A 27,506-nucleotide genomic window follows, 5' to 3' on the forward strand; every position below is an offset into this window, starting at 1 on the left:
TACAACTATTCTTTTTTTTAATTCTGAATCAGTTACACTTGAAAAAATAATATATACTTTATATTTGTCACATCAATTTTGTTAAATCGATCAGGAAGTATGAAAAGAAATAGCTTAATATTAAAAAAAAAGAAAAAAAACTATATCTGGATTAAAATGTATTCTTTTTGTCACTAAAAAATACATTTTAAATAAAACAATAATCCTACTCTGAAAATTATAAAATGCAACCACAGAAATATAGTGTGTCATAAACAGTAGATGTTTAAATAAATATAAAAATAAATTTTAATGAGTTAGATAGAATAGCTTCTACCATTCACAAAGGGCCATATTTTTAATAAAAAGAAAAAATAAAAGTTATTTTATTTAGGATATTGATAGTTATTTTTTCTACCATTTAAAATTCAACTCTATAAAATACAGTTTTTACATCCATACAATGCAGGGAAAAATACCATAATTTAACTACAGATAGGTTTTTTAAAAGACAATATTTGCATTGCTTTAAACCGGTAACTTTGCAAGTTAAAAATAAAATAAAAAAATTATACCACATTAAATTCTTTTTCACAATAACATGAAATTTAGGGTTCCCTCAAATAATTTATAAGTAGAATTACTATTAATATTTTAAGACTGTTAAAATGCATATTTATGTATAAAATGCACAAGCATCATTTACCATGCTTAAAAATAATTTTTCAAAAGTTCACAATCTTCAAAAATTTAGCAATTCAGTTCAAAAATTGAGTAGACCAAAGAGGTTGATTGGAGGAAATGAAGTTAACACAATAACAGACAAAATAATAAGAAATAAAAAATGCATTGAAGGAGGGAAGTCAGATAAGTATATAAATAAATATAAGCTAAGCCAAAATGTAAATGTTGCTCTATGAAAAGTACACCTAAAATATTTGTGGGTTCAGAGATATTAGAACTGGTTGAATGGAATGATAAACATTTCATAGAAGAGATAACACTAAAGACTGAAAATGGGTAGAATTTTAATGTATCGCTGATGGAGGAAAAGAGATATATCAACTAGAATGATGAACAAGGCACAATACGTGAAAATCTGTCTTGTTAGAAGAAGGAGGACTAATCAGCTTTGGTTTGCTATTTCTAGCTGCATATAGCAATTGCATAGTTAACCTGGCAGGTTACTTGATAATTTATAAACACTTTATTTTAAAGCGTCTATAAATAATTAAAATATTCAAGTTTATATCAAGTTCTATATTCATAATTCAAATTTTCACTTAATTTAATAATGACTAGCTCAGTTTCCAGAGATGAGGGCATTGCATTTTAGTATTTTTATTTGTATTAATATATTACTCTAAATTAGCAACTCACCATGGTAACTGATTATTTAACATTGTAATGAATCAAATGCTCAAATAACTAAAGAACAATTAGAAATCCTAATGTGAATTCAATAATCAGTGGTCCCACTTTCAGACAAGAGTTTTTAACATTGTTTACGGTAAAAATATGGAAGAATTGGCTCCTTGGAATGTATCACTCTGATGACCAGTATAAACACCATGGTTAATTGTATAAAAGCAGAAGTTAATGCAGTCTGTAAAATAAAATTATCTGTCGGGTCCTATTTTTTATCAGAGCCTTCTATGAATTTAGATAATTAATAAATTATATAGCAGATAAGCAGTTTTTTTAAGTATTATTATTTTCTCACTAAATAGTAATCCAAAGAGATTTTCACTTACAGAAAATAATATTGTAATTGGTTTGTCCTTGATGATGTTCTGAATTTAATCCCCAGAAGTAGCAATGAATATGCCAATTCAATGGCTTACCATATTGCCGAGTAATTTAATAGGATACTAGGCAGATACACTCCCCTTTCTCAGACTACTATTCAATTCCCTCATTTTATTTTTTTAAAATAAACCCATATTAACATTATTACTTAGTCTATATCACTGTACTTGCCCTGGAATGGAAATTTCTATTTTTCTTACCAGGCAACTTCAATTAAGGCCTTCAGCAATATGTTGGTGCACGGAATAACGTAGATGGTTCACTAAAGTGAAATATTAAGAAAATTCTAAATATCTTCCCAAAGATTGGTTAAAAGTATGGGGGATGGGGGAATGGAAAAATAGATTAAGAAACTGAATTAAAACATGTGCTATAATAAGCATAAGAATAAAAGGGAAGACATGAGAAATACTGGGGATCTTAACCAATATCCACATATTGAAACAAATTAAAATAATATTTCTACTTACATGTACACTGACATATAGGAGAGATGTCAGCTAAAGAAAAGTAAACTACAGCAGTATTCATTTAACAGGACAATACAATTGTTTTCAACATGATTATATCATGTGTTCACTGGCAAAAAGCAAGAAAGGGAGAGGAAGAGAGAAGGGAAAGGGAGGAAGGAAGGACTTCCTAACTAAAAATCAAGTAAAACCAAGCATAGTCTGGCACTTTGATTGTCAGTCAGGGTAGGATATAAATAATCCATTTGATTTGTTGGATATTTACTAGCATGCTTGGGGGGATGAGGTGCAGCTAGTATTTTTTTTTTTTAGTTTGCACCTCAGGTAAAATACTACTGTACAAAGACAGTCTGAATTACAGCAGAATAAAAGTTTTTTTGTCCATGTGAGTTCCTCTCTGTATGTTCAAAGACAAAATGCTAATACTTATGGCATCTAGAACTCTATTTTACACACACAAAGGACTCCGAATGTCTCATCCCTTCAACTTTTGTATGTTGATAGGGCATGAACAGGACTATGACCCAGATATTTCCTCAGTAACCCACACCATACCTTAATCAAAGAATGAACCTGCACAGACCATTGGGTTGATCCAAATATTTGGGTTGTCAGGTAGAGAAAGCCCGTACATATCTCTTAATAATTTTAGGCTTCTTTAGAAAAGATGCTGTGGTATGCAGCATTTGGCCCTTCCTCATTTATACCCCCTTCTGGTCCACTGTTGGTATTTGTACACGTCCCTTCTCACCTCCTGTTGTCCAGGCATTGACAGATAGAGGGGTTCAGGAAGTGACAGAGATGATGTACATTCTAAGTATAATGAGAAAAATAATTTTAAATTAATACAATTACAATAGAGTAGCTGTCATGTACGTTACAAATTTAAAAATTTCAATGATACAGCATTGAAAAACATATTGCAGCACGTTTTAATTTTAGTTGTTCATCTGTATTGTTTCCATATATTGACTGTCTAACATTAAGAGTTAGTTTTAAGTTTGTATAAATCATTTCTTGTAGAAGCTATGGGAGACTGTAATTCCCACCAAATTATTTCTGTTATACACCTGCAAGCTATTGTGCCGCATTCCTAAACACAAGTCTTCTTTTGAACTTGTCATAATTAGGTCACGTTGGAAATCTTAAAACAAAAACAAACTTACAAATGTCTCTAGTTTTTATTAACTACTGAATACTTTAACATGATTTACATATTTTTAGAATGAAATATTTAGAATAAAGTTTCCTATTAAATTAAACAAACACGAACGACACTAAAGTAGGTCAAAAAGAAGCCATTCGAATTATGTTGCCAACAGCACCACATCTCCGACAGTTGTTTCTGAGTCCTGACTGTGGTTAGAGCTGATACCAGTGTCTGAGTCTGTGTCATTGGTATATATGTTCAATACTCTTTGAGTACAGGAAGGACCCTCCCCACTGCTGTTGGGAACCTCAGACTCCTTCGCTCTGTTTTCCTTTAGCTGGCATCCATCTTTGTTACTAATATGAAGTGAACCGAACTCCTTGGCCAGGAGCTCATATTCTTTTGCTTTCACCTGAAGTAATGAGTCACTATATTTAATCTCTTTCTGGACGCCACTCAAATGAGAGTGGATTTTCAAACCAGCTTTCATGCTTTTCTCCAAATCACACTTAACACTTTCTAAATTAGAGCTTTCAAGTTCACTTGCAGCTGCCCCTTCTGCATCTTCATTTATCTGAGTGCAAACACTTTTGACCTCTTTTTCTATTTCAGCAGAGAGCTTATCAATGAGCATTCTGTAATATGTTAGTCGTTCCTCCAGCTGTATGATTCCACCACTTTCTCTCAGGTCCTCCAGAATCTGGGTTTCATCACACTGTAAGTCTGGCTTTTGCTCAACTTCACTGAAACTGGGCATTAAATATGCATTCTGGACGTAATTTTCTCCATCATTTTCCACTCGATCAAGATGGAATTTGGCCTCACACTTCTCAATTTCCAGATCCAGCTCTTTCATTCTCTTGACTTGTTGATGGATAGTATGGTCCTGGGAAATAATCAGATGAACTAAGGTCTCCATACTATCTCGATCATGGGAAACTGTGTCCTGCTTAATTTTAGCCAATTTCCGGAAAGTTTTTCTGACTATTCTTTTTTGCTTATCTGGTGGTAATGTCTTCATGTAATTTGCTGGGCTGAGCTCCCACAGTTTTTCTGTGTTTTGCACTAATTTAGCTTCAGCTGTCCGCCACAAGGGAACTGGTAGAAAAGCATCCGCTTTAACCAAAACAAATTGCATATTGGGCTGCTCATCCCCCCATGCTTTCCAAAGCTTCAGAATTCTAGTTAGTGGAGGAAGAACCCGTTCTGAGCCTCTCCACTTTTCTATGATACAGTAATCACTGGTCTTCCCCAGAAGAAATCGTTTCTCTCCAAATGTAGTCTCGTGTTCCTCAAGCAAAGCCTGGATGACATCAGCAGAGGTGGTGCGTTTAGTTAAACCACAGACAATCTTCTCTTCTTGGCAAACCCAAACCACAATTTCCTTCTCTTCTGAATCCATGTCTTTAGTTGGAGATCTGAAAGAAAAACAAAGCCCATGATATTTCTGTCATCACCTGTGTAAATTCAGAAAGATGGTTTAACTTTAATTCCCTTAAAGAAAGATGCATTTGAGGTTGGCACTGCAGAAGAATCAGAAGTTTTACTGCAAGAAATGAAAAAAATCTTAAAACCACGGGAAATATCTTAATTCCCTTTTTATTTCCTAGTGGGCTCCAGAAAAGAGCAAATTGTCTTCAAAGACACCTGAGGCTAATTTATCTTTAGAGGGCAGACACAATAAAATTACAGTTAGAACTGTTAGAGTTAAGACAATAATCAACGTGGAGATGAATAAGAGGAGATATAAGACTTTTATTGCTGGAGACTTAGGACTAGAGAAGCATGTGGTAGCATCGGTAGGAATGGTGAAATGATATTGGAGTCATAGAATCAAAAATAGTCCATTATTAAAAACTGTCATTCTTTCATTCGACAAATGTTTACCGCATGCCAACCATGTGCCAGATACGTCTGAAGATTCTAAACATACCACAATAAAGGAGATGAAAACACAGACACAAATGTGTAATTAACATAGTATCAGAGAGTGGTAAATGCTAGAAAGAATATTAAACTGTATAATGGGATAGAGAACGACTTGGAAGAAGGAGAAGTCAGTTTTATTTTGAGTGTTTAGGAAAGGCTTCTCTAAGAAGGTGACATTTGAATAGGGACATAAATTATGAAGAAGCAATCAGAGGCCTAAGGGAAGAATTCCCAAAGGAGGAAACAGAGGTATCAGGGTCACGAAGTGTGTTCAAGGGACAGAAAGAATGTGAATGTAATTGGAGGCTGAGGAGAGTGGAGTTGGGAGTTGTTGTTGGTTTAAGTTTTAAGCAGAGGGAGGATATGATCTAATTTATTCTTTATGTATATCTGGTTTCTGTTTATGGAATGGACTGTAAAAAGGGCAAAAAGTAATGGCAAGGAGGCTCAGTTGAAAACGAGCAAAATTGAGTAATTGTCATAATTATCAATTTTATGAGATAATGGGAATAGCTATGACACTAAAACTAAGGACATCTTTATTTTATAATATGTTTTAGTGTTAAACTTTAAAAGAAATCCTTGTAAAAAATAAGCACCAATAAAGATCATAAACATCAATTATAAAACATTAAACACGTACCGGGCACTGTTCTAAGCTCTTACATATATTAAGTCTTTCGATCCTCACAATTCTGTAAGGTAGGGAGTAATATTATCACCATTTTACAGGTAAAGAAACCGAAGCACAGGGAGTTTTAGTAACTTTCCTAAGGTCACACAGTTACTAGTGCAGTGAGGATTCAAACCTAATCAAGAAAGCTGGCTCCAGGTGCAGTATTACCATTACACTATAAACACAAGTTTACAAGTTTGATGATTTAGACATATGGATTAAATTGGGAAAAAAATTGTAAAATATACTATATTTTTAAGAAGAACTTCATCACATAAATTAGTCTTTGAAAGCAATGGGAACATAGTGCCCACGTGAGCAATCAACTGGTCAAGGAAGGACTTTTCCCAATGGCCAGCTGTGAAGAAAAGTGTGTGGAAATGTGTCATTTCCTATGCCTTTTCCTTATTCATCTTGTCCCTGCTCTGATGTAATAAAAGAGATTTCGGATCGACCTGGGTGCTGACAAAACTCTCACATATATATGCCGATATTGTTGTTATAGAGTGGTCTCTGTATCCTGTTCCATTTTCTGGCTGGGAAAGATCAATTCTGGGTCTGTAGCTAAGGATGACACGTGACCTATAAAATCTTCACCCCTGCACGATAACTGTAAAGAAGACTGGGAGGCAGAGATCAAGGAATTCTTTAGTATAGAATAATAGTAATTGTGTATAGGGAAATTCTCCCAGGATCCCTACTCCAATTGGAATCCTCCTTATTTTGGAAGGATCAAGTTCTTGTATATTATGACTTTCCCTAGAGATCTGTTTGTTTGTATGTGGATAATGGGGCACTAATGGTCATTAGGCACGATCTAGGAATATATTTTTATTTCCATATCACATATGAGAAAGTTAGTGCCTTTATTAGTAACCTCACAGTCTAGTTGCAAACCGTTTTTGTTATTTATTTATGTGTGCATGTATGCACGTATGTATGTATGTATTTTAGGTCTACACTAAATGTACTTGTATTTTCTTGGCTCAGTTATTTCTAAATATTTTGAGAAATTTTCACAACCATCAATTCAAACCAGATAATTTTTTTAAAAATTCAGCCACTTGACTAAACATGTTTAAGTAACGACCGTTCATTACTGAATTTAGACAATAAATCTTTCATACCTAGTATAAGCTTCATCATGTTTAAATTCTACTTTGTAGCAGGCTTAGGATTTTGAAAACTGTATTTATTTTGTCATATGGCTTAAATTGAGTTTCTGTATATTAATTGGACAGATATTTTCTGAGCACTTCCTCTGTGTCTGGGACTGTCATGGACATGTGGGTGACATAAAGACATATATGATGTATAAGACAATGTCCTTGGCCTATTGTGGGAAAGAGTGCTAGAGTTGGGAAGGGAATACTTGAGTGTCAATTCCAGTGTCAACTTTCTTATTACATCAGTGGTTTCCAGAAGCTCGATTGATGACCCTCAGCTTCATTTCATTTTTTAAAACAGAACATTCAAATAAAAAAATATAGTAAGGATGTAAAATAAATATTCATCAAAATTAAAGCAATTTAGAAATCTTAATCATTACTTTTTAGAAATAATTACTTTTGTTTGGTCATAGACCCATGCAAACCTAGTCATCTGATGTAAAGGATTGAACATTAGAACTGAGACTAAATAAAATGTTTCCTTCTCAATCATTGGAAATTTACTATCTACAAACACATACACAAAAAAGATTAAAAATACAAACTTAGACTAGATAAATTGGTTTGTCAAGTAACATAATGAAACAAGCAGTTCTTTCCTAATTATTTAAATCTACTAGTTTAGACATATAACCACCAATTCTGATGCAACAAAATAAAAATACATACATTGCTTGCTTAAGAGTATAATTGGTTTTGCTTTGCTTTGCTTTCTGTATGTTTCTTAGGGGTAAGTTGAATAAGATTATGGTTTTGTTTTGACTTGATTTGAACTAGTTTGTCTAGTTCAAGAATAGTTCATAAGAAAACAAATAATGCTCTTAATATCTAAATTATACTCCCATCAACACATAACTGTTTCACACAATCATTTTTTACTATGTTTCACTTGTTTGAAACTGTATTAAAAATAATTTGAAACACTATTCAACAGGTTTTACTACAGATTCTAAATATATATTATACTATCTCTATAATTATGTAGTATATATTTAAGACATTGTTCATGCACATACTTTTTTAGTTATATATTTATTTTAATACTTTACTAAATTTGATAATATTTGTGTACAAGGTTTTCTGCATTATTCATAAGAGCCCAAAGTAGAAATGACTCAAACATCTATCAACTAATGAATAAGTAAACCAAATGTAGTACAGTCATACAATGGAATATTATTCAGTCATAAAAGGAATAAAGCACTGATATATAATACAACCTGGATGAGTCTTAAAAATTTCATGCTAAGTGAAAAAATCTAGTCACAAAGGACTTCATGTTATATGATTCTACTTGTGCGAAAAGTCCAGAAAAGGCAAAATTACAGAGAAGGTGGATTAGTGGTTGCTTAGGGCTGCGAAGGATCAGGGATTTGGGGATTACAGTTAAAGGATGGTGGGTTTCTTTCTGAGGCAATAAAAATGTTCTAAAATTCATTGTGGTGATGGTTGCACAACTCTGTGAATATAGTTAAAAAACACTGACGTGTACACTTTAAATGAGAAATTGTAGGGTATGTGAATTATATTCAAATAAAGTCACACACACAAAAAAAATAGTTTAAAAACACATACAAAAAAACTGATAATACTGAATATATCCTAAGGTTCTCATGGAAATATTATTTTTTGTTGCTTAGCAATAAAATTACTGTTATTGTTATTTAATGCAGAGCAGGGTGTAGTCTTTTTTGTATTGTTATTCAGTAACATTATTGAACTTGCTACAATAGCTAATAATATTATTTTACAAATACTTTCCAACCTATCCCACAATATTTTTTCACCTGTTTCAACTAGTCAATATTTTTGCATGTACACTTCAATATAACTCTTGATCTAATAAGAGACATTTAAAAACATCATTAAAATAATCTGAGAATTATTTTAATCTTCCGATTTAATTAATTTAATTAAGATTGTGCTATGAAGCTCATTGTACCAATATATATGATTATTCTTCTACAATTATCTCATTACTCAGTTTTTCCTTTTTTATACTACCTTCATCAAAAATTTAAGAAAGCTTCCGTGACAAATAAAACACTTTAACAGCATGTGTTACCCTCACTCCAAGTACCTTTCCATATTCACTCTGAAATAACAGTGAAAATTAAATATGATACTTTTTGATTTACTCTACTGTCAATCAGAAACTTAAAAATATTTCCCCATTGACAAATAATTTTAACACCTCAAAAACAATTACAGAGAATTAAGATGAACTGGCTTGTAAGTACAAATGAAATATTAATACAAATATTTCTTCAACAAACTTCCATTGATTATTTTGTCCAAAGGATTAGGGAATAAGTGAGCCATTTATGTCTGGAAGTTAAGATGAAATATTAAATATAATATTTCAATGCCAAAATGAAGATCCCATAACACATATGCGTCATATATTTACAGGAAAAGGATTCTGGAAGAGATAAACGGGTAATATTGGACATCTTTATTCACTTGTCCAGAGGAAAAAGACGTTGAAGTCGGGATGCAGGAGAATACATCAAGAGCAACATTTCTTCCTACACATAATAGACATTAAAGTTCCATTGAAATTTGATGGATAAACTTATCAGGACAAATACTTCATATTAAGTCTTACTTTCAAACAAAATCGTTAAAATGATAAATTACTAATTAAGAACATATACTGGATGCTTCTAAAACCAAGTACATGAATACCAGAATGCAAGCTATAGATATTTATAGAATATATTTGGATCTCTGAATGTATTTTTCCAGAGAACCTGATGCAATCATTTCCTAGGCCAGACTGGGAAGTATGATAATGGCACTATCCAGCTGCCATGTATAGGAGTGATTTGATGGGAAATTTTTTTTTTTTTATTGCTTGACTTTGCACTCTATGCTTGAAATCAAAAGGTGGAACTTTTTCATTTCTAAGCTATTGGTAGCACCTCTGCCTGGAGATTTAATGGAACGATATATCAAATCAAAGAAGAGAAAAACCATGAATTTCTGGGGAATTATATGTCTTGACCCACTGTCCAAAGACTTTTCTGTTTCTTTTTCATTACCACTACTTATTTGTTAAACTGAAGATTCTCTCCCTCTAAATCAATGGTTCTCTACCAGGGGTGAGTTTCCTGGGCACCCCAGGAAACATTTTGCAATGTGTAGACACAGTTTTGGTTCTCACGTTAGAGTCTGAGGGTTCTACTAGCATCCAGTGGGTAGAAGCCAGGAACATAAACATCCTACAATCCACAGAACAGCAGCCTCATGGCAACGAATTATCCAGCTGAACATGTCGATAGTGGTGCTGTTGAGGAATTGTTCCAGATTTCCAACAAAATATACTTTCATTGCAGCTTCAACTTTATGCTTTTTTTCTTTACATCTCTGGAGCAACTAATAGTAAAATATATGAAAGCAAAAATTACAAACAAGGGAAACACTTCCAATCTCAAGTAGTCTAAAATAAACGATGAAAGTTGGCGTTCTACTTTATGCAATACAAATGGAACTTTTTTATTATTCTTTGAAGCCACAAGCAATCCTTATACTTGTTATCACTAATCCTGCCCAACTGGATTTCTATTAATCCCAGAGCTGGTCCTAATTCACACTGATATTTGCATTCAGATGCTACAGAATGCAAACCTTATTTAGAATAGGGTTGATTTTAGCTCAGAAAAGAACTTAGATTCATGGACTAGTAAATCTTCCTTCTTCTTTAATAAATCGTATTTGAACACCTGGCTGCCACATCTGGGGAGTGGATTTTGGGGTAAAACGATGTGTAGATGAAATGACATGATGGGAATGATCAAGGAGACCAATGCCATGCCAGGGGCGTGGTGGGGGTCTGGAGTCAACAGAAGGGGTTTTCATTTATTTATCTCTTATTCCTTCTTTATAGTCTATTCAGCTCTCCACAGAGAGGGCAAACAAAGACCAGAACTGGGAATGGAGTTTTCTAAACCCCAACAATTTGGGGTAAGAGGAACACACGACAATACCTGCAGTCTTTACAAGATGAAAATGGAAATTCCCAGAGACAACTATGGGAAATGAGAGAAAAATATCAGCTAGTTAAGGCTGGGGAAGTTACAGACATATAAGATATGCCTAGATAAGTCAGGAACAGCCTTTAAAAATACCTTGTCAATAAAAGTACACTTAATATAACATTATCATGTTTTGGTTATTCAGAAGGCAATCTGTACTCTAATACTGTCCTGAAGTCACTATTCTTCAAATTAATTGGCATATAACACAATATAAAAAACAAACAAACAAACAACAACAAAAAAAAAACCTGGTTATCAGTGCTTTCTGATTGCTGAATACAAAGCAAGGGCTACTAACTATTTTACATTTTATCAGCCTTTTGGCCAAGTTAAGATATTGTCACGTTTTTTCCATGAAGTTGAAAGTAAATACATGTTTTTCAGTCAAAATTCTCACTCTACAGGGAAATTAGAATTGTGTCCCTAATATTTTCTTAACATACAATAAATTCCCTTCTAAATTTTGATTAAACCTCAGAACACAGTTATATTCCTCAAAAGATAGAAGTTTATTTTATTCTAATATCACTATGCAATTCAAAGCCATAGCAAGGAACACAACCAGAATGCAAAATGCTATTTATAAGTTATCACTAAACACAAACCATTTACATTTTATTAAAATATTTTTAAAATTGGAGTCCTTCAGAAAATTAGTTGTCCTATGAAAAACTGGGAAAGTTAATAATTAATTAAAATTTACCTGAAAATACTACTACATATATATAGAGATAAAGATTATCTCTATCACCTTTCTATATATATCAGTAGTTTTATTATCTATTAATGCCAGTTTAATTTTCTAGAAAGTAATAATATATGCCAGTAATAGAGGATAAGAAGAATCCTAAATATTCCATAATTGCAGGGTAGCTATAATACATAATTCCCATAAACAGAGAAAAGGGAAGGGAACGTGTAAAGAATGTGAATTGGAGTCTATTGGTGGTTAAGTAAACTAAGTTCATAGTTCAGATTCCAGAAATTGATTATAATCAAAATGCAAATATTTAACATGTGGTTTTTACCAGATCAAATGCTAAAAAAATATCTAATCTCATTGGAAAGTCTAGTGCTTCCTTCCCAGTGTTACCTGGGCCTGGTAAATAACTTAAGTTTCCTTATTGATGTGTACTTTGTAGACAAATATTTCGTGACAACAAAGCATAAGCATATTTATTAAAGGAAAGTTACCTAGCCTGAAATTTAGTTTAATGATAGCTGTAGTTATGTCAACAATTAACATTTGTTTTGCTTTTGGCAGCTAAGTCCATAATTGGTTTTGACTTCTTAGTGGAAGATATTTCCTAATGATGGTGATTTTCAGCCTGTATCTGCCTTCAGCTACCTACTCTTTCCTCTCTAAATGAGTTCTGAGATATGTTGGCATATTTGAATAGCATAGAAATATGTAAGAATTTGAATTATCTGTAGGATAGCGGGAAATGCAAGATGAGCTTCTTTATCCCTGACTTTTGATTTTCTGAACATATTTTATAATAAACTTTAATAAAATGTGACCTCCAACTGGAAATTTCATCTAAATTCAGCAGACCTTCACATTAGTCATAAACAAATTACTTAAAGGGCAACAACAAATTAATAATTTGTAGAAACAAGAATACACCAGGGCCTGTGATGTCATTTTGTTACAGAAAAGGAGATACTTGAAAAACATCATCGACAAGAGAAAAACATTGGTTTTTCTATATCAAAAGTATCTAATGGCCATTTACCTACCCCAAATTTTAAACTTTTAAATATGCTCTGAATTTCAATGCCTCCACCTCCTCTAGGACTTTGCTTCATAATTCATCCTTTCTCAAACTCTTTATCTTCTACATGTTCCTCTGGTCCTTCCTATTATCCTGTCACATTATATTAATAATAACCATCATTTGATCACATATTTACCTCAACTATATTTCCTTCACAAACACAAATAGCAATCCATAGTCACTTTCACTAGTTCAGCACTTTACAACAATCCACCATCCCCACCCACACCCAACAAATACATTTTTTCTTAGGTTTATCAGAGATTTCCTAATTGCCAAACCCAATAGCCATTTTGGCACTGTTTTGATTTGACCTTTCTGTAATATTATGCACTGTGACCTTCGCCTCCTATTCTTGCAGCAAGCCATTGCTTGACTTCTTGATTTCACTCTCCATGGTTCTTCCTTTATCTTTCCAGTTTCTCCTCAGTTCCCACACGAGTCTTGCTTCCTTTGCATATTCAATAAATGTAGGTGTCATGTAGACATGGTCAAAAATTCCTCACAGCTCCTTCCATCAAGAGATGGAGTCTATTTCTTCCCCCCTTGAATAGACCTTGGGACATGCTATGTATAGCCTATAGAATGTGGTGAAAAACGTGTATTAGTTCTGGAGTCCAGGTTTCAAGAAGTCTTGCAGATTCTGCTTTCTTCCTCTTGGAATGCTGTTCTGAGACTAATGTTTGATGAAGAATACTGAGAGGAAAGACCATACAGAGACAGAGACCCAGCCATCTCAGTGTTCCTGTCTGAACCTAGCCCTCAGCCAATCCACAGCTCATGAGAGCCCAGGTAAAGCCAGCAGAACCACCCAGTTTACCCACAAAATCATGACAATAAATTTTTGTTTTCAGCCATTGATTATTAAGATGTTTTATTATGCAGTAAATGACAATTGATACAACTGGCATCCTCCAAGGTTTCTGACTCATTTCTTGTCTCACTATACATATTTTATGGGTGACTATAATAGCTTCCACACCTTTATCAACCAACTACATGATGATAGTTCCCAAATCTAAGTATTTCCCTTGAACTCTAGACCATATTCCCAACTTCCTTTTTTTGGATTTACTTGATATATTTGTATAACCCAGTCACTTCAAATTTGACCTATCAACTAATTCATCATCCAATCCTCTCATATCCCAAACTATTCATCTCTTGATTTCTCATCTTATTGAATATAATCACTATCCCCCTTTCTCTCAAGCTTGAAAATTGGCAGTCTTCTTAGATTCTTTTCTCTATCATTCCTGTTTTATTCTTCCTCCCAAATGTCTCTAATATGTGCCCTCATATCTGTCACCACTACTACAATTCAAACAACTCTAAGTTTTACAACAGATTACTGTAGTAAGCTATTACATATTGTATTATAAACTCTTGCCCACTTCACATTTGTGCTCCATAACATTACCAGACTGCCCTTTTAAACTGCAATCTAGTTGTCTATCTTCCTTGATTAAAATCTTTAAATGGCTCTCAAGTCCTTCATTTTAAGTCTCTGTACTCTCTTCCTCTCCATCTCACCCCTTACCCTCTCCTCCCTCCCTCTCTCTTTCTCTCTCCCCCCTCCACCCCCAACCTATCTCTCCTGCCTGATGCTAAGATCTAGGATTCCTTCCATGATTTGATTCTTCCAGCTCATATCCAAGCACTCTTTAATATGCACATTCATCTAGCATTCCTAACTTCTTGCTGATCTCTGACAGATCTAATATGAGGATAACCTGACTGACATATATCATACTATTTATTCCTAGACTGGATTGAACTATATCTGCCATGCTTTTGTTTTCACACTGGGCTTTTCCATAATCTGTTTCCTTGGCCTGAACTACTCTTTTCCTCCTTCTCCATCTGACTAGCTCTTCTTATTCTACTTCAAACATTGCTTCCTCTAGGAAAATTTCCTTAGCTTCTCTGAATACCCCACATTCATCATTCCAGATGGAAATGGGTGTCTATTTTTGATGCTTCTATAGAACCCAGTAACATTCAGTAATAACTTTCTACTTTCTTTTTGTTCGTTTTCCATTCAGGTCCTGGACTGAGTCTTTCATCTTTGAAGTCTAAGTGCCTAACATATAGACGTTAAAAGTTTAAGTTTTGGAGTAGGGGTGGAGTGGGGGTAGGGAGGTAGGATTATAAAAGGGGTGGGAGGTAAATGAAGGGAATGTCTCAGTTAACTAGGGCCTGGTGTTTACAACTGTTCCACCACCTCTTTTTGTAAATCAAGTTTTGTTGTAGTATAGTCATGCCCACTTAATTATGTATTGTCTACAGCTGTTTTCACACAACATTGACAGAGCTGAGTAGTTGAGAGGGTGACAATAGGGCCCCCCCAAAACGAAAATATTTATTATGTGGTCTTTTACACACACAAAAAAAAATTGCCAATTTTTGACCTCGATAAATTATCGCCATTACAGATCTAGATTTTATTTATTTAAATACAAAAATATTCTTTGAACTCCAGTATCTAAACAATGACTCTGTGTCAGATTCTCTAGGGATAAAAAAGTAATTATAATATGGTCTTTAAATAGAATAAATTTACACTCCGTGTAAGTGATGGCCATTTTTGAAAGCCATTTCAACCAAAGGTAATGATTAAAGGATCACTAAGAGGATGGCTGCTAAATGCTTCATGGAGATTGAGTGGGTTTAACATAGGATTAGTCAGTTTGAAGGCCCTGACTGGAAAACCAGTACATTTTGCCTTTAAAGACCCATTCCAGGTGCAGTATGTCCCTTATTAATCAGCCCCTTATGGATGTCTGGAGGCATCAGAGTAGGTTGGATGAAAGGCTGCTTTCACAGTTCCATTTCAGGTGCAGCATGTTCAAACACCAGGTGTTTGGAGGTGGAGTATTTGGTGTTTGGAGGTGGACTATTTGGCAACAGTCAAATGATACCTTGAATTTTTTTCACTCTTCACCTTGATGTCCTTCCCTCCTCAAATTTCCCTTGCCATTTTTTCTGTACTTTATGATGATACACTATATTCCCATGCAGACCCAAAATTGTAGTTATCATTGATTCTTTTTTCCATCCTGATGTTTTCTACTGTCCCTGTTCACTCAATTTTGAATTCCTATAAATTCAGCCTCCATAGTGACTCGTAACACTAGTTGTTGTCTGCAATTTCCTATTTGGAACAATACTTGAAAAAAATGAATTGTTTCACTTATTGTTTGTTTATTATCTGCCTTTCCACCACTGCACTCTAAGCTCATGCTACTGTAGCATTTCCAGACTTCAGCAAGTATTATGTAGCACAAGCTGCCATTGTACTTAATCCTCTACACTGTGATAACAGCAAGTCCTCCTAAGTAAAAGTAGAACCACTAAAAATAATCAACATTCTTTTTTAAAGTAACTTAGTCTAAGTCTCATGCATGTTAGCAATAATTCTAGAAAGAATTATTTTTGACTTTCAATTTTGACTTTCAATGCTAGAGTAGAAGAGCAGGAAGTCAAAAACCAAGGCTAATACTTTAAGGTCCATTGCTATAAAATGCCTAACTGTACAATTAAAAACGATGGAATCTCAAAGGTCCACAGTGGTTTCTTAAGTCCTTTGTCTAATTGTGTACAACTCTTTTCTTCATATGAGATTGTAGTATTATATGTCTACCCCATGGAAATACCCACATTTGTTTTTTAATAGCACCTCTCAGAGCCTCCAGGCAAATGTAAGGTCCTATGTGCAAAACTAAAAATAGGTATCCTCAGGCTGTACTATGGAAAACTGTGGTCTCCCCAAACTAATGTACTGCTATTAGATCATAAATACCCTCAGTTAACCATAATGTAGGGAATTTCCCAAGGGATTGAAAAAAAAACGTCGGCGTAAATAAGGAGCATTAGAGTAACTAACGGTATTTGTGGTGGCTATAAAATGTCCTAGTCATTGGTCAGGAACAACAAGCATACAATGTGCAGTATACCAATAAGCCTCAGACACAAAACTACTATCCATTACACACCATAATTAATGAGCATGTAAATTTGCCGAAGTTGGAGCACTATCTGCTTTAACAAAATTAAAATGTAAAATAGCCACAAAATAGAATAATTCAATTCTATGAAATGATAAACTGACCAATTTGATGATGAGAATGAACATCAGTCAACTACAGTTGACTAAGTCTAATAATGTTATATAAACACATCCTTAACATTTTTCATACACTTCCAGATTCTTCTTTTTGGATTATCCTATCTGAGTCAGTCCTACCTTTGTGTGTTTCAGCCCCCTCCTACATCTTTTTATGTATCTTATTGTGTTCCCTCCTCTTGTCCAAACTTGTCACCTAACTGTGGGAGTTTAATAAATGCTATCTAATTATGATTATGTTCTCTTTATTTTCCTTTACCTCCATTTGCTTCTCTTATATACTACTACTTAGAGTCAATCAAAAACATTTATTGAGCACCTAACCTAGAGAGAAACAGCTCTCCTCAACTCCAAGAGAGTATGTTGTCATTTTAATGGTAGCATAAAACTGTGCTTTTATCTACCCTGTCAAAGATATTTTCCCATTGAAGAGTGATTTAAAAATAAGTTCATGCATGAGATATTTAACTATAATGCTGTTTTCTTAACTAGGAGTTTAATTTCTTAGGAACGGGGTTGTGTCTTTGTATGTCTGGTACAATGCCAAATCCAGAGAAAAGATAGCTACTTATAACATTCATATATTCGTATTACTAAAATTAATGCTTAGCAAATAGTAAACACTCCATAATTCTTAGATATTATATTTTATAACTTAATCACATCTGTTTGTAAGTAGAAATAAACACATTTGACTTTTACCATAATGCCACCTTTCATGATAGATGTTATGTGACAATACATCATGTTTTAGGTAAAATAAAATCACACACAAAAAACATCCTTCTTGTAATTCTATTTTTTTAAAGTTATCTTGAAAAGGTAAACAAGCAGGACAAAAGAATTAAATTATACTCTGCAGAGTATAGAAGCTTTAAAATTATAGAAACTTAGACATGAAAGAGACCTTAAATAGCTAATTCAATCTCTCACTTTATTAGACAAAAATAAGGTTAAAACATTTAAATTATGTATCCCTTCTTTTTACCAAAAACTCCACAAAGACATGTAAGGAAATATCTTTTAAACTATGCTACACTATGCATTGCTAAATCAATAATGGTCTCACAATTTGGCTCAAAAAAAGTGTGAGAATTAAACGTAAAAGCTGTTAGAATTCATATATTTCATCAAGATCCAAAGTAATTTTGTATAACATTTCTAATTTTATTCAGTAATTTACTTCTTTATATCCAGGGAGGAAAGGAGATTACTGGTGATACAGAAGTTCTAGTGTGTCAAAGTTGAGATTTTGAAACCCAAAATACTACACCATGTTTAAATATTAAAAACTTAGATTACTTCATAGCATTTTATATCAAACAGCGCTGAACAAGGAGGATATATTTACTGAGATTTTATTAAGTCCTAGCACTCTGTTAAATCTTATGTAAAATCAGATTACTGGATGGTTTAGGATTAAGTCTATTTTAGAGATGACAAAATTTAGTCCTAAAAAGCCATACACAGTAATGGTTAAGAGCATGAATTTAAATCCTGTTTCTGCTACTTAATAATAGTTGCACTCCTCGGTGTCTTAAATGCCTCAGATGTGGAATAAGAAAAATAATAGGACTTTCTTCACAGCACTATTTTAAATATTATATAAATAACTTAAAACAGTGCTTGACACTTGTGTTACAAAAAGTGTTAGCAGAGGTGGATTTACCCTGAAGCTAATGAAACAAGCATAAGGGCTGCCTCATTTGCACAATCAGCTTCTTAAGAATGACCTTCCCCAGAATGACCTTAGCAGTATTTTTACGCATAATGTGCATTCTTTTACTTAAAGAGCACCCCCCTCCAATTGTCAAACTTGGATTTATCCCTGCATGTTATTATTACTATTGTTGTATTAGGAAGATTAAGTATGTGCTTGAGGCAAACAACTAATAATGACATAGCTCATTTTGACCTAAGAGCAATGTGACTAAGAAGCTGGAATTCTCAATCAAGATATTTTTCTGCCTATTTCTAGCATATTTCCTTTGTCTCATAACTGTAATTATTTTATACAAGAGGATAAATCCTTTTTTCATGTGAGAAAACAACTATTTCACAATCATGTTGGGGGTGCCCCAAAATAGGTATATACACATGACTCGTATTCATCTTTTGTTATCGGTATATGTTGAGTATTAAAATTTAAACACAGTTTTTTCCTTTCTTAAAATATGTATACTGAGGCTGCCAGATGGCTCAGTTGGTTAGACCATGAGCTCTGAGCAACAGGGTTGCCAGTTCGATTCCCACATGAGCCAGTGACCTGCGCCCTGCACAGCTAGATTGAAGACAATGAGCTGCTAAGCTTCCAGAGGGGTGGCCGGATGGCTCAGTTGGTTAGAGCGCGAGTTCTTAACATAAGGTTGCCATTTCAATCCCAGTATAAGATGCTGCAACTAAAGATTGAAAATGGCAACTGGACTTGGAGCTGAGCTGTGCCCTCCACAACTAGATTGAAGGACAACGACTTGGAGCTGATGGGCCCTGGAGAAACACACTGTCCTCTAATATTCCCCAATAAAGTTTATTTTTTTAAAAATACGTATTTTTTTTGGCATCCCCAGTATTTCCATTATATCAAAAGGAGGAAATGCCACACAATCAGCAATGGGGTGTATAGTAGCCATCTACCATTCTCCACCAAACCTTACTGGTTTACATACCTGGTTGTCTTCAAGGAGTATTAAGGGAAGAGTATCCCTAGTAAAGAATGAGTTACCTTGGTTTGCTTTCTACAAGAAAAGCCCAGTAAAGTCTCTTATAGTACAGTGGTACCTCGGTTTTCAAACGTAATCCATTCTGGAAGACCGTTGGAGTTCTGAACTGTTCAAAAAAGCCGACAGCTAGGCCTGAGGATCTTGCACTGAGCGGAAACCGTGTGACATGTTCGACTTCCGAGGCATGTTCGAAAACCGAAACATTTACTTCCAGGCTTACAGCGTTCGTAAACTGAAATGTTTGTCAACAGAGGCATTCCAAAACTGAATCTCAAAACTGTATCTATTTGTCAGATGTGGCTCTTCACTGTTTGAAAGCAAGGAGCAGTTAAGCCTAGGATCAGGGATGGTAAGAGATCAACCTTGAATCTGGATTCATGCTTTAAGCTCCCCATGCATCTATTCAACACAAATGTAATGATCTATTATTCTGATCCAAGTACTGTATGGGGACCAGCTGTATTTAGAAAGTATATGTTGAATTTATTTATTCAATCAACAAATATTTATTGAGCACATACTCACTTTACAAAGAACGGAACAAGAAAGATAAGACCCTGGCTCTCAATAAGCCTGTATCGAATAAGAATTTTTTTTCGTAGGTACCTTAAGTCACTTTATAAAAAAATCAGAGGGTACTCTAGCCTGCATACATAAACCTTAGAGAAAAAATTTTCTTTGTTTATCAGCATATTTAATACCCATTGATTTTTTTTAAGCACAAAGTTGTTTATAGCAACATTTTTCACAGTACTGTAGAATTTAAAAACAACTTACATTTCTAACAGTTTGGGAACAGTTACATAAATTATGATAGCAAATTGACATATTGTCTAGCCATAAAAAATTATTTTATACCAACTTTTTCATCACAAGGTTAAATAGTTATGACCCATTGATAATTTTTATCCTTGAAATATCTTGCTTATCACTACCAGTGATAAACATATTCCTAAGACTCTACTGAATTCACATAAAGTAATTACTTCACCCTTCACCATTCACATTAGTAATGGCTTTAAATTACAATCAACAAGTATGCAGACTTTCTCTAGAAAGTGTAATATTACAACAGGCTCCACAGGAGTGGAATCAAAATCTATTTTAAAAAGTAAATAATTGATTCTTAAGAAATCAGTGCCATATGTGCTGTGTGTGTTTAGACAAAAGGAAGTCTTTAAAAACTCCTAAGCAAATACACATTAAAGAATATTAGGACACAGAAAGAAGCTGAACTTTTTCCTTCCAGATATACATGGTGCAGATAACATGTTGCCTCACTGTAGAAAACCAGTATGCTAGACAAAGAGACTTCTTTTCAAGAACTGGCATCAACATGTGCATAGAAGAGGTAAACGCATACCCCTACTTCAACTTTCTTCCACTGTGAGAACTAAAATAGGAAGAAGAGAGTCGCATTTTTGTAAATTATTTGAAGCTGCTAACAAATCTCCTGAAATCATATACCAATAAAAACTTTTCAAGTTATGCCATCCAACTAATAATGACATTACATAAAATTATTAACCAGCTACAAACATTTTAAAACTCTTTTTTTTTTTTCAAAAAAATTCACTAGAGAACTTTTCACGTTGACATGTGTCATGAATTGGCACGGTGCACAATAAAATATCTTATGTAGTGGATTTTAAGTTGCTTAAAGATGTTTGAGTAACAATTTGAGGTTTAACCTAGAGTTCAATTTCACAGCTGCCACTGCTCCGAGGATATTTTTGCCAGAAATGAAGCATTCCAGTCATTGTTCCTAATAAGCTGTCTGCTGCCAACTAGTAACTACTTAAGTTACCAGGTATCCTCAAGGGAAATCTCTTTCAGGAACTCCTGGGAACTAAGAAGATATGCATACTCAAATATCTGGCATTTCTCAATCCACTTTTGGGAACATTTTAAATATTTATTGAAGGTTAAACAAAATGGTACATAAAAACTTTCTATTCTGAAGAACTCATAAAGTGCCATACTTCTAATGACAAAGAGAAAACCTCCATCTTGCCAGCAACTTTTACTCTAACCACAAATCTTAATTCTTCCTTCTGATGAAGTGTCTGCAGCACGATGTACTTACAGGAGTAATATAAAGCCCCTGGTTTTTAAAAAAAAATAAAAAATAAAAAAAATAAACCTTGGCCAGATAAGTTCTAATTGATTTGAAGCAAATTTTAGTGCAAAATTTTTGTATCAATTTTAAACAACAGAACAGTGTTTTTACTTCTAACTTATTTATTACAAATATGTTTTTGGAGTCTTTTAATTTCAAGGTAATATTATGACAAAGTTTGTTATCACCTAGGATGGATAGACATATGTCCATAGGTATAGGAAAAGCAAACGGAAAGCCAAGAGTTGACTGAATAGTACTTAACAATAATTATAAAGGCCTTATTAACTAGAGTAGATCTTTTCATAACCGTTGTTAATTTTCTGTTCTTTTACAAATTACCTAAATGAACTCTTCTATTTTATATTTCCAGTAAATGCATTGCTACTTTATTATGACAATTTTCTGCTTCTAGCAAGGTTTGATAAAAGGTCCAACCAATTCTTTGCTCCCTTTTTTTTTTTAAATTAAAACACCACAGAATCATAATTTGCAACTAAGTATCCTCAAAAACTTTAGAGTGACATTCTACTGTCCTGAAATTTTTAAAAAGTTGCTGGTTGTTATTTTGTAGCACTAGTTTTTAAAACAATCATTATTTTGAAAATAGAATATAATATAAAGATGATCACATTCACAAGTGGAACCTCTGTGAATATTTGAATATATTAATAATCTAAAACCAATTATTAAATATCCGCATGAATACCAAGTGAAGTTATGCTTCATTATTTGTTTCTTTGGCTTTTATATGAGAAACAATATCTACTTAGTAACTTTTAGAAAATATTTTCAGAATCTGAAAATGGAACTACCCTATGATCCAGTAATTCCACTCCTAGGCATCTACCCGGAGAAATCCAAAACTCCAATTCAAAAATCTGTATGCACTCCTATGTTTATTGCAGCACTTTACACAATAGCCAAGATATGGAAACAACCAAAATGCCCATCGGTAGATGACTGGATTAAGAAGCTGTGGTACATTTATACAATGGAGTATTACGCAGCCATAAAGAAGAAAGAAATCTTATCATTTGCAGCAACATGGATGGATCTAGAGAACATTATGTTAAGTGAAATAAGTCAGAAAGAGAAAGACAAGTACCATATGATCTCACTTATATATGGAATCTAAAGAAAAGACTATGTGAATGAACTAATCAGAGTCAGTTTTGGGGACGCAGAGAAAAAACCGAGAGTGGTTAGATGGGTGTGTGGGAGGGGGTTGGGGATAAGGGGAAAGGTGAAGGGATTTGGAAGCAGCTGGTAACCACAAGATGGCCTCAGGGTTTTTCTTTTGAAAATTAATTTGGGGAAGGTATTCTATAATGTTGTAAAGATTTTGTTGGGTATCCGATGGACATGCGTCCTATTTGGGAGACCACCTCAGGGATACTGTGGATACCTGATCATGGCATTGTACATCAGAAGCTAAACATTAATGAATGCCAACTATAATTTTATATATATAATGTGATGGTTCAGTGTGAGGTCGGAGGGATAGTGGATGGGGGGAGGGGGGTTCACAGTATGAGGGATATAAATGATGAACGTCTAAGTATTACCTTGTTTTGTACACCTGAAACTAATAAATAAATTGATTAATTAAAAAAAAAAAAAAAAAAAAAAAAGAAAATATTTTCAGAAACTTGAATAGTATACTGAAAAGAAAATATCTAGATTTTCCAACGTTTTTATTCTTCTTGTTGAACAATAAATTGCATAAGAAGATACTCATCAATCTTTGGGATCTAGTAACAGAACATTGTATTATTCTGGAATCAAAGTAAACAGTCCATCTCCTGCAATTAAATGGTCGTCTGAAAACTATACTCTTCATATTAAATGCTACTACAATTAGAAAATTGTAAAAGATTAATTGTGATAGTAAACACAAAGGATTTTAGATTGGCTCCATTTGTTTTATTTATATGACAGTTAGAAATGAAAAGCATAAAAATGTTGTGTGATCTGGTACAACCATTTTGTGATCATGTATTATTCTCAAATTTCCTGAAGACTGCTTCCCAGATTTTTGAATTAAATATGTTCTAAAATTTAGAAAAGATTATCTGGTAGGGTAAGATTAACCTGGGGTTGAAATCCATATAATTATTTGTCTAACTCCTTGGATTTGGATTATATTAAATGTCAACCAAAGCTGTATAAAATATTCAGTTATATAATACCAGCTGACATCAGATGACGAATAGAGAGTGAAATAATTATTACATTTTCACTTTGGGTATGAATTATAATTTTAGTTATCAAAATCACATAAACAACTGTATTAAAGGTCCATCGCATGCCAGTCCTGTGTGTAACAACACAATGATGACTACACAGATATGGCCTTGACCTCTCCAAGCTTTACATGTTGTGTCTTTTAAAAGTTTTTATGCCTCATATTTTGAAGTTTCATTTGTGTCCCATTTGTCTCTAAAACTCTCACCTATCCATGTATTATGAAATATTTACAGAACTAACTCAGAATGTTCAATCTTGGGTGATTTAATATTACTTTAAGAGTGAATAAAAATGAACAGAGAATAGGGTGAAGAAAGTTCAATAAACAAATTTCTCAAAATTTTATTATCTCAAATTGCTAATATTCCTTCTAATAATCCACATTTTTTCCTGCTGATAAAGATGCGATTATGCTCAAGGGATTCTTTTGGTTGTATAAATTATACACCACAAAATATACAAATATATTGCTCAACTCTTTACTTTCTACAAGAAGTTTTATACGATATGTTTGAGGAAGGTAGTGGCTGTTATCAGAGTACTGTTTTATAATCTATCATATTTTCTATTATAGGATGAATTACTCATCATTTAAAAAAAGATAATTTGATTCCTATATGTCCGAGTAGTATTGTTTAAATCATTATAGAATCCGGTAAAAGGAATATCGGTAGATACACTTAATTATGTAACTAAGTTTCACCTGTAGTTTCACCTTTGAGAAGATGAAAAAATAAAATAGAACAAAACAAAAATGCCTCATCCATAGCAATACTAAATAAACACACACACACACACACACACACACACAAGTTCTATTTCAATATACCTATTACTTATTAACTGCTTAGTTTGAAATACCCACATTTTTACATCCTCAACTACCCCGCTGGTTTACATTTTTCTCAAGGATTGGAAAACTACCAATCTGTACAGGGAAGCCCTCAGTTATTAGAGGAACTTAAGCATATCCTCATTATTAACACCTTTACCAAAGCATGCTTCTAATAAAAGCCTCTCTTTTGGGAGCGCCATTCCATTTTCTCAGAGTAACTTGAAATATTATGAAACTCATTTTTTATTGTTTTTTTTTCTTTCCACTTTTTCATAATTTTGCACAGAAAATGTCATGTAAAAAAATGTAGGAGTACTCACCTCCTTGAATGAAAGCTAATTTTATAGGCAGAGTAGATGGTACAGCAGCAAAATTGAGGTAATGAAACTGGACTCGTACTCCCCAAAGGGAAACTCACGGGGTGCATGCCAAGTTTTATTGCACTGCTATTTGGCATACCAATGACAAAATTCTTGAATTAATAGTACTAAGAAACAAAAAAACAAACACACACGTAACAACCCTGAACTAATCAGAAAGATCAGTATGTCAGAAATATAACTTGTTTTATAAAACCATAAACTTTCCCAAAGTAATTTTCAAATATATTTTGACAGCACTTAAACAAACATATTCAAAAATAATGTTACTGAATAATCATTTTAAAAAACAGTAAGGATCTTCTTTTGGCAAGGGGAGTCTTCTGGAATATTTTTGAATGCACTGACACTACTAAGATGAAAACCTACTTTAATAATTATCACTAATGGTTTTTTTTAAGAATATACAAACTATTTATTTATTTTAACAGTTTCACTAATTACCAGAAATACCATATGTGTAATATATTATCAAGTTATTAGCAAATAAATCTAGACAGCTTGATAGTATTATTATTGCTGTTTTAGTTTCTTAAGCAAATTTAGTCTAACTCAATGTTTCTACTTGAAGCATTATTTTTATCTCATTCCAATAGATTTGGAATGAGTTAAAAATGAGTTAAAAATAATGCTTCAAGTAGATATTTGTGCACAAAATTAAGTGTGGAGATGTATTTTAAAGTTGTATCACTCTATATGTTCATGAAGACACTCTAAAATAATTGTATAATTTCCTACCATGTAATTGTATATTTTTATATGTATACTCAGTAAATTATGACAAGTACAAACAGGCATGATTGAAAGAAGAGTTGTGGAAAAGCCCTTACGCCAAAATAATGTATTAAAAAACTGAAGACCATGTCTAAAATTGTCCTCACTTTTTTCTGCAGGAAAATGTAACATTGGAGATGTTAATAAAATATTTAATAGGATTAAAACACACATACTGACTCAAGAAAAATCTGTATGTGTGTGAGAGAGAGACAGACAGAGAGAAAGGCAGAGAAATGTACTTATTTATACTATGGGCATTGCAAGGTTGAAATAACAAATTAAATCAAATCAAAATAAAATATTAATAATAAGGATTAAGGAGGGCAGCTGGTTGAATCCTCCTTTAATGCCTAAAACCACCTAAAATTCTCAAAGATTTTTGAAAGAACCAGTTCACAAAAAGTTTCTCTACAGTGTATTTTCATTTCAGGAACTTTCCGTTTCAGGAATGCCCCACTCTAAGGGGTGCCAAAGCATCTTTTCAGGATTGTATCAGCAGCTGTCTTTTTCATTTTAATTAGTGGCTGATGCATTTTACTTATATCTTCATCAGAAATTTAAGTCTTCCTATAATACAGTAAAATTCTGTCTGAAGCAAAATGAAACTTGCCATCCCACACTCTCAAATACGCAAGGCAACACAAAAGAGAGATTTTGGTGATGCCAGTTGTGGAACAAGGATTGGCCAAAAGAAACAAAACAAAAAAGTTAAAGTAATCATTATTTTCAGCAATCTTTGCTCTGGCCACAGCGGTCATTGTGGCCTGAACAATATCCTCCCCTCCCCGACTGAGTATAAATAAAAGACCTAACTCCCTACAGCTTTGTTCCCCAAGAACAGTTTTGATCAGAATCTAAACGCAACAGAACACATGCCTTCACACAGAAGGTCGGGAGCACACACACGCTGGACTTTACCTGTTTTTATGCCGAGTCTTTAGCAAGTTTCTTCCAAAGGGAGCCATGGTCCGACTCCAGGCACTGGAACAGCAGCAATGGCCTTATCTCCAAGTTATCTGAGGGGTGGGGGTGGGGATATGTGGATTTCTAGAGTGAAAGCAGGAGGACTGGAAGCTTCCTCTTCCCCTCCTCAGATGTTCCTGGCTTCCAGCTCATTAGTAGCCGGCTAAGAGAGTTGTTGGAAGTTGTGCAACTGCTGCTTCACTTTGAACTGCGGGATTGTTGTGGCTGCTGCACCTTTGGAGACCTGCCCAGCTTCAGGCTCGAAGAAGGCGTTTGGAAGCAGGAAAAGAAAAAAAGAAAAAAAAAAAAAAAAGGAGAGGAAGGGAGGGGGACTCT

General features: G+C 33.7%; 1 protein-coding gene across 1 annotated transcript; it reads right to left on the reverse strand.

The window, feature by feature from the left end:
• Positions 1–27,506, reverse strand: RASSF9 (Ras association domain family member 9). Its single transcript, XM_081060232.1, has 2 exons — positions 27,126–27,506; positions 1–4,826 (listed from the first exon to the last, which is right to left on the reverse strand). Exons 1-2 carry the CDS (start codon positions 27,170–27,172, stop codon positions 3,566–3,568), a joined length of 1,308 nt encoding a protein of 435 aa, XP_080916358.1. The 5' UTR covers positions 27,173–27,506; the 3' UTR covers positions 1–3,565.

Source organism: Rhinolophus hipposideros (genome assembly GCF_964194185.1).
Source record: "Rhinolophus hipposideros genome assembly, chromosome: 9".
NCBI classification, from domain to species: domain Eukaryota; kingdom Metazoa; phylum Chordata; class Mammalia; order Chiroptera; family Rhinolophidae; genus Rhinolophus; species Rhinolophus hipposideros.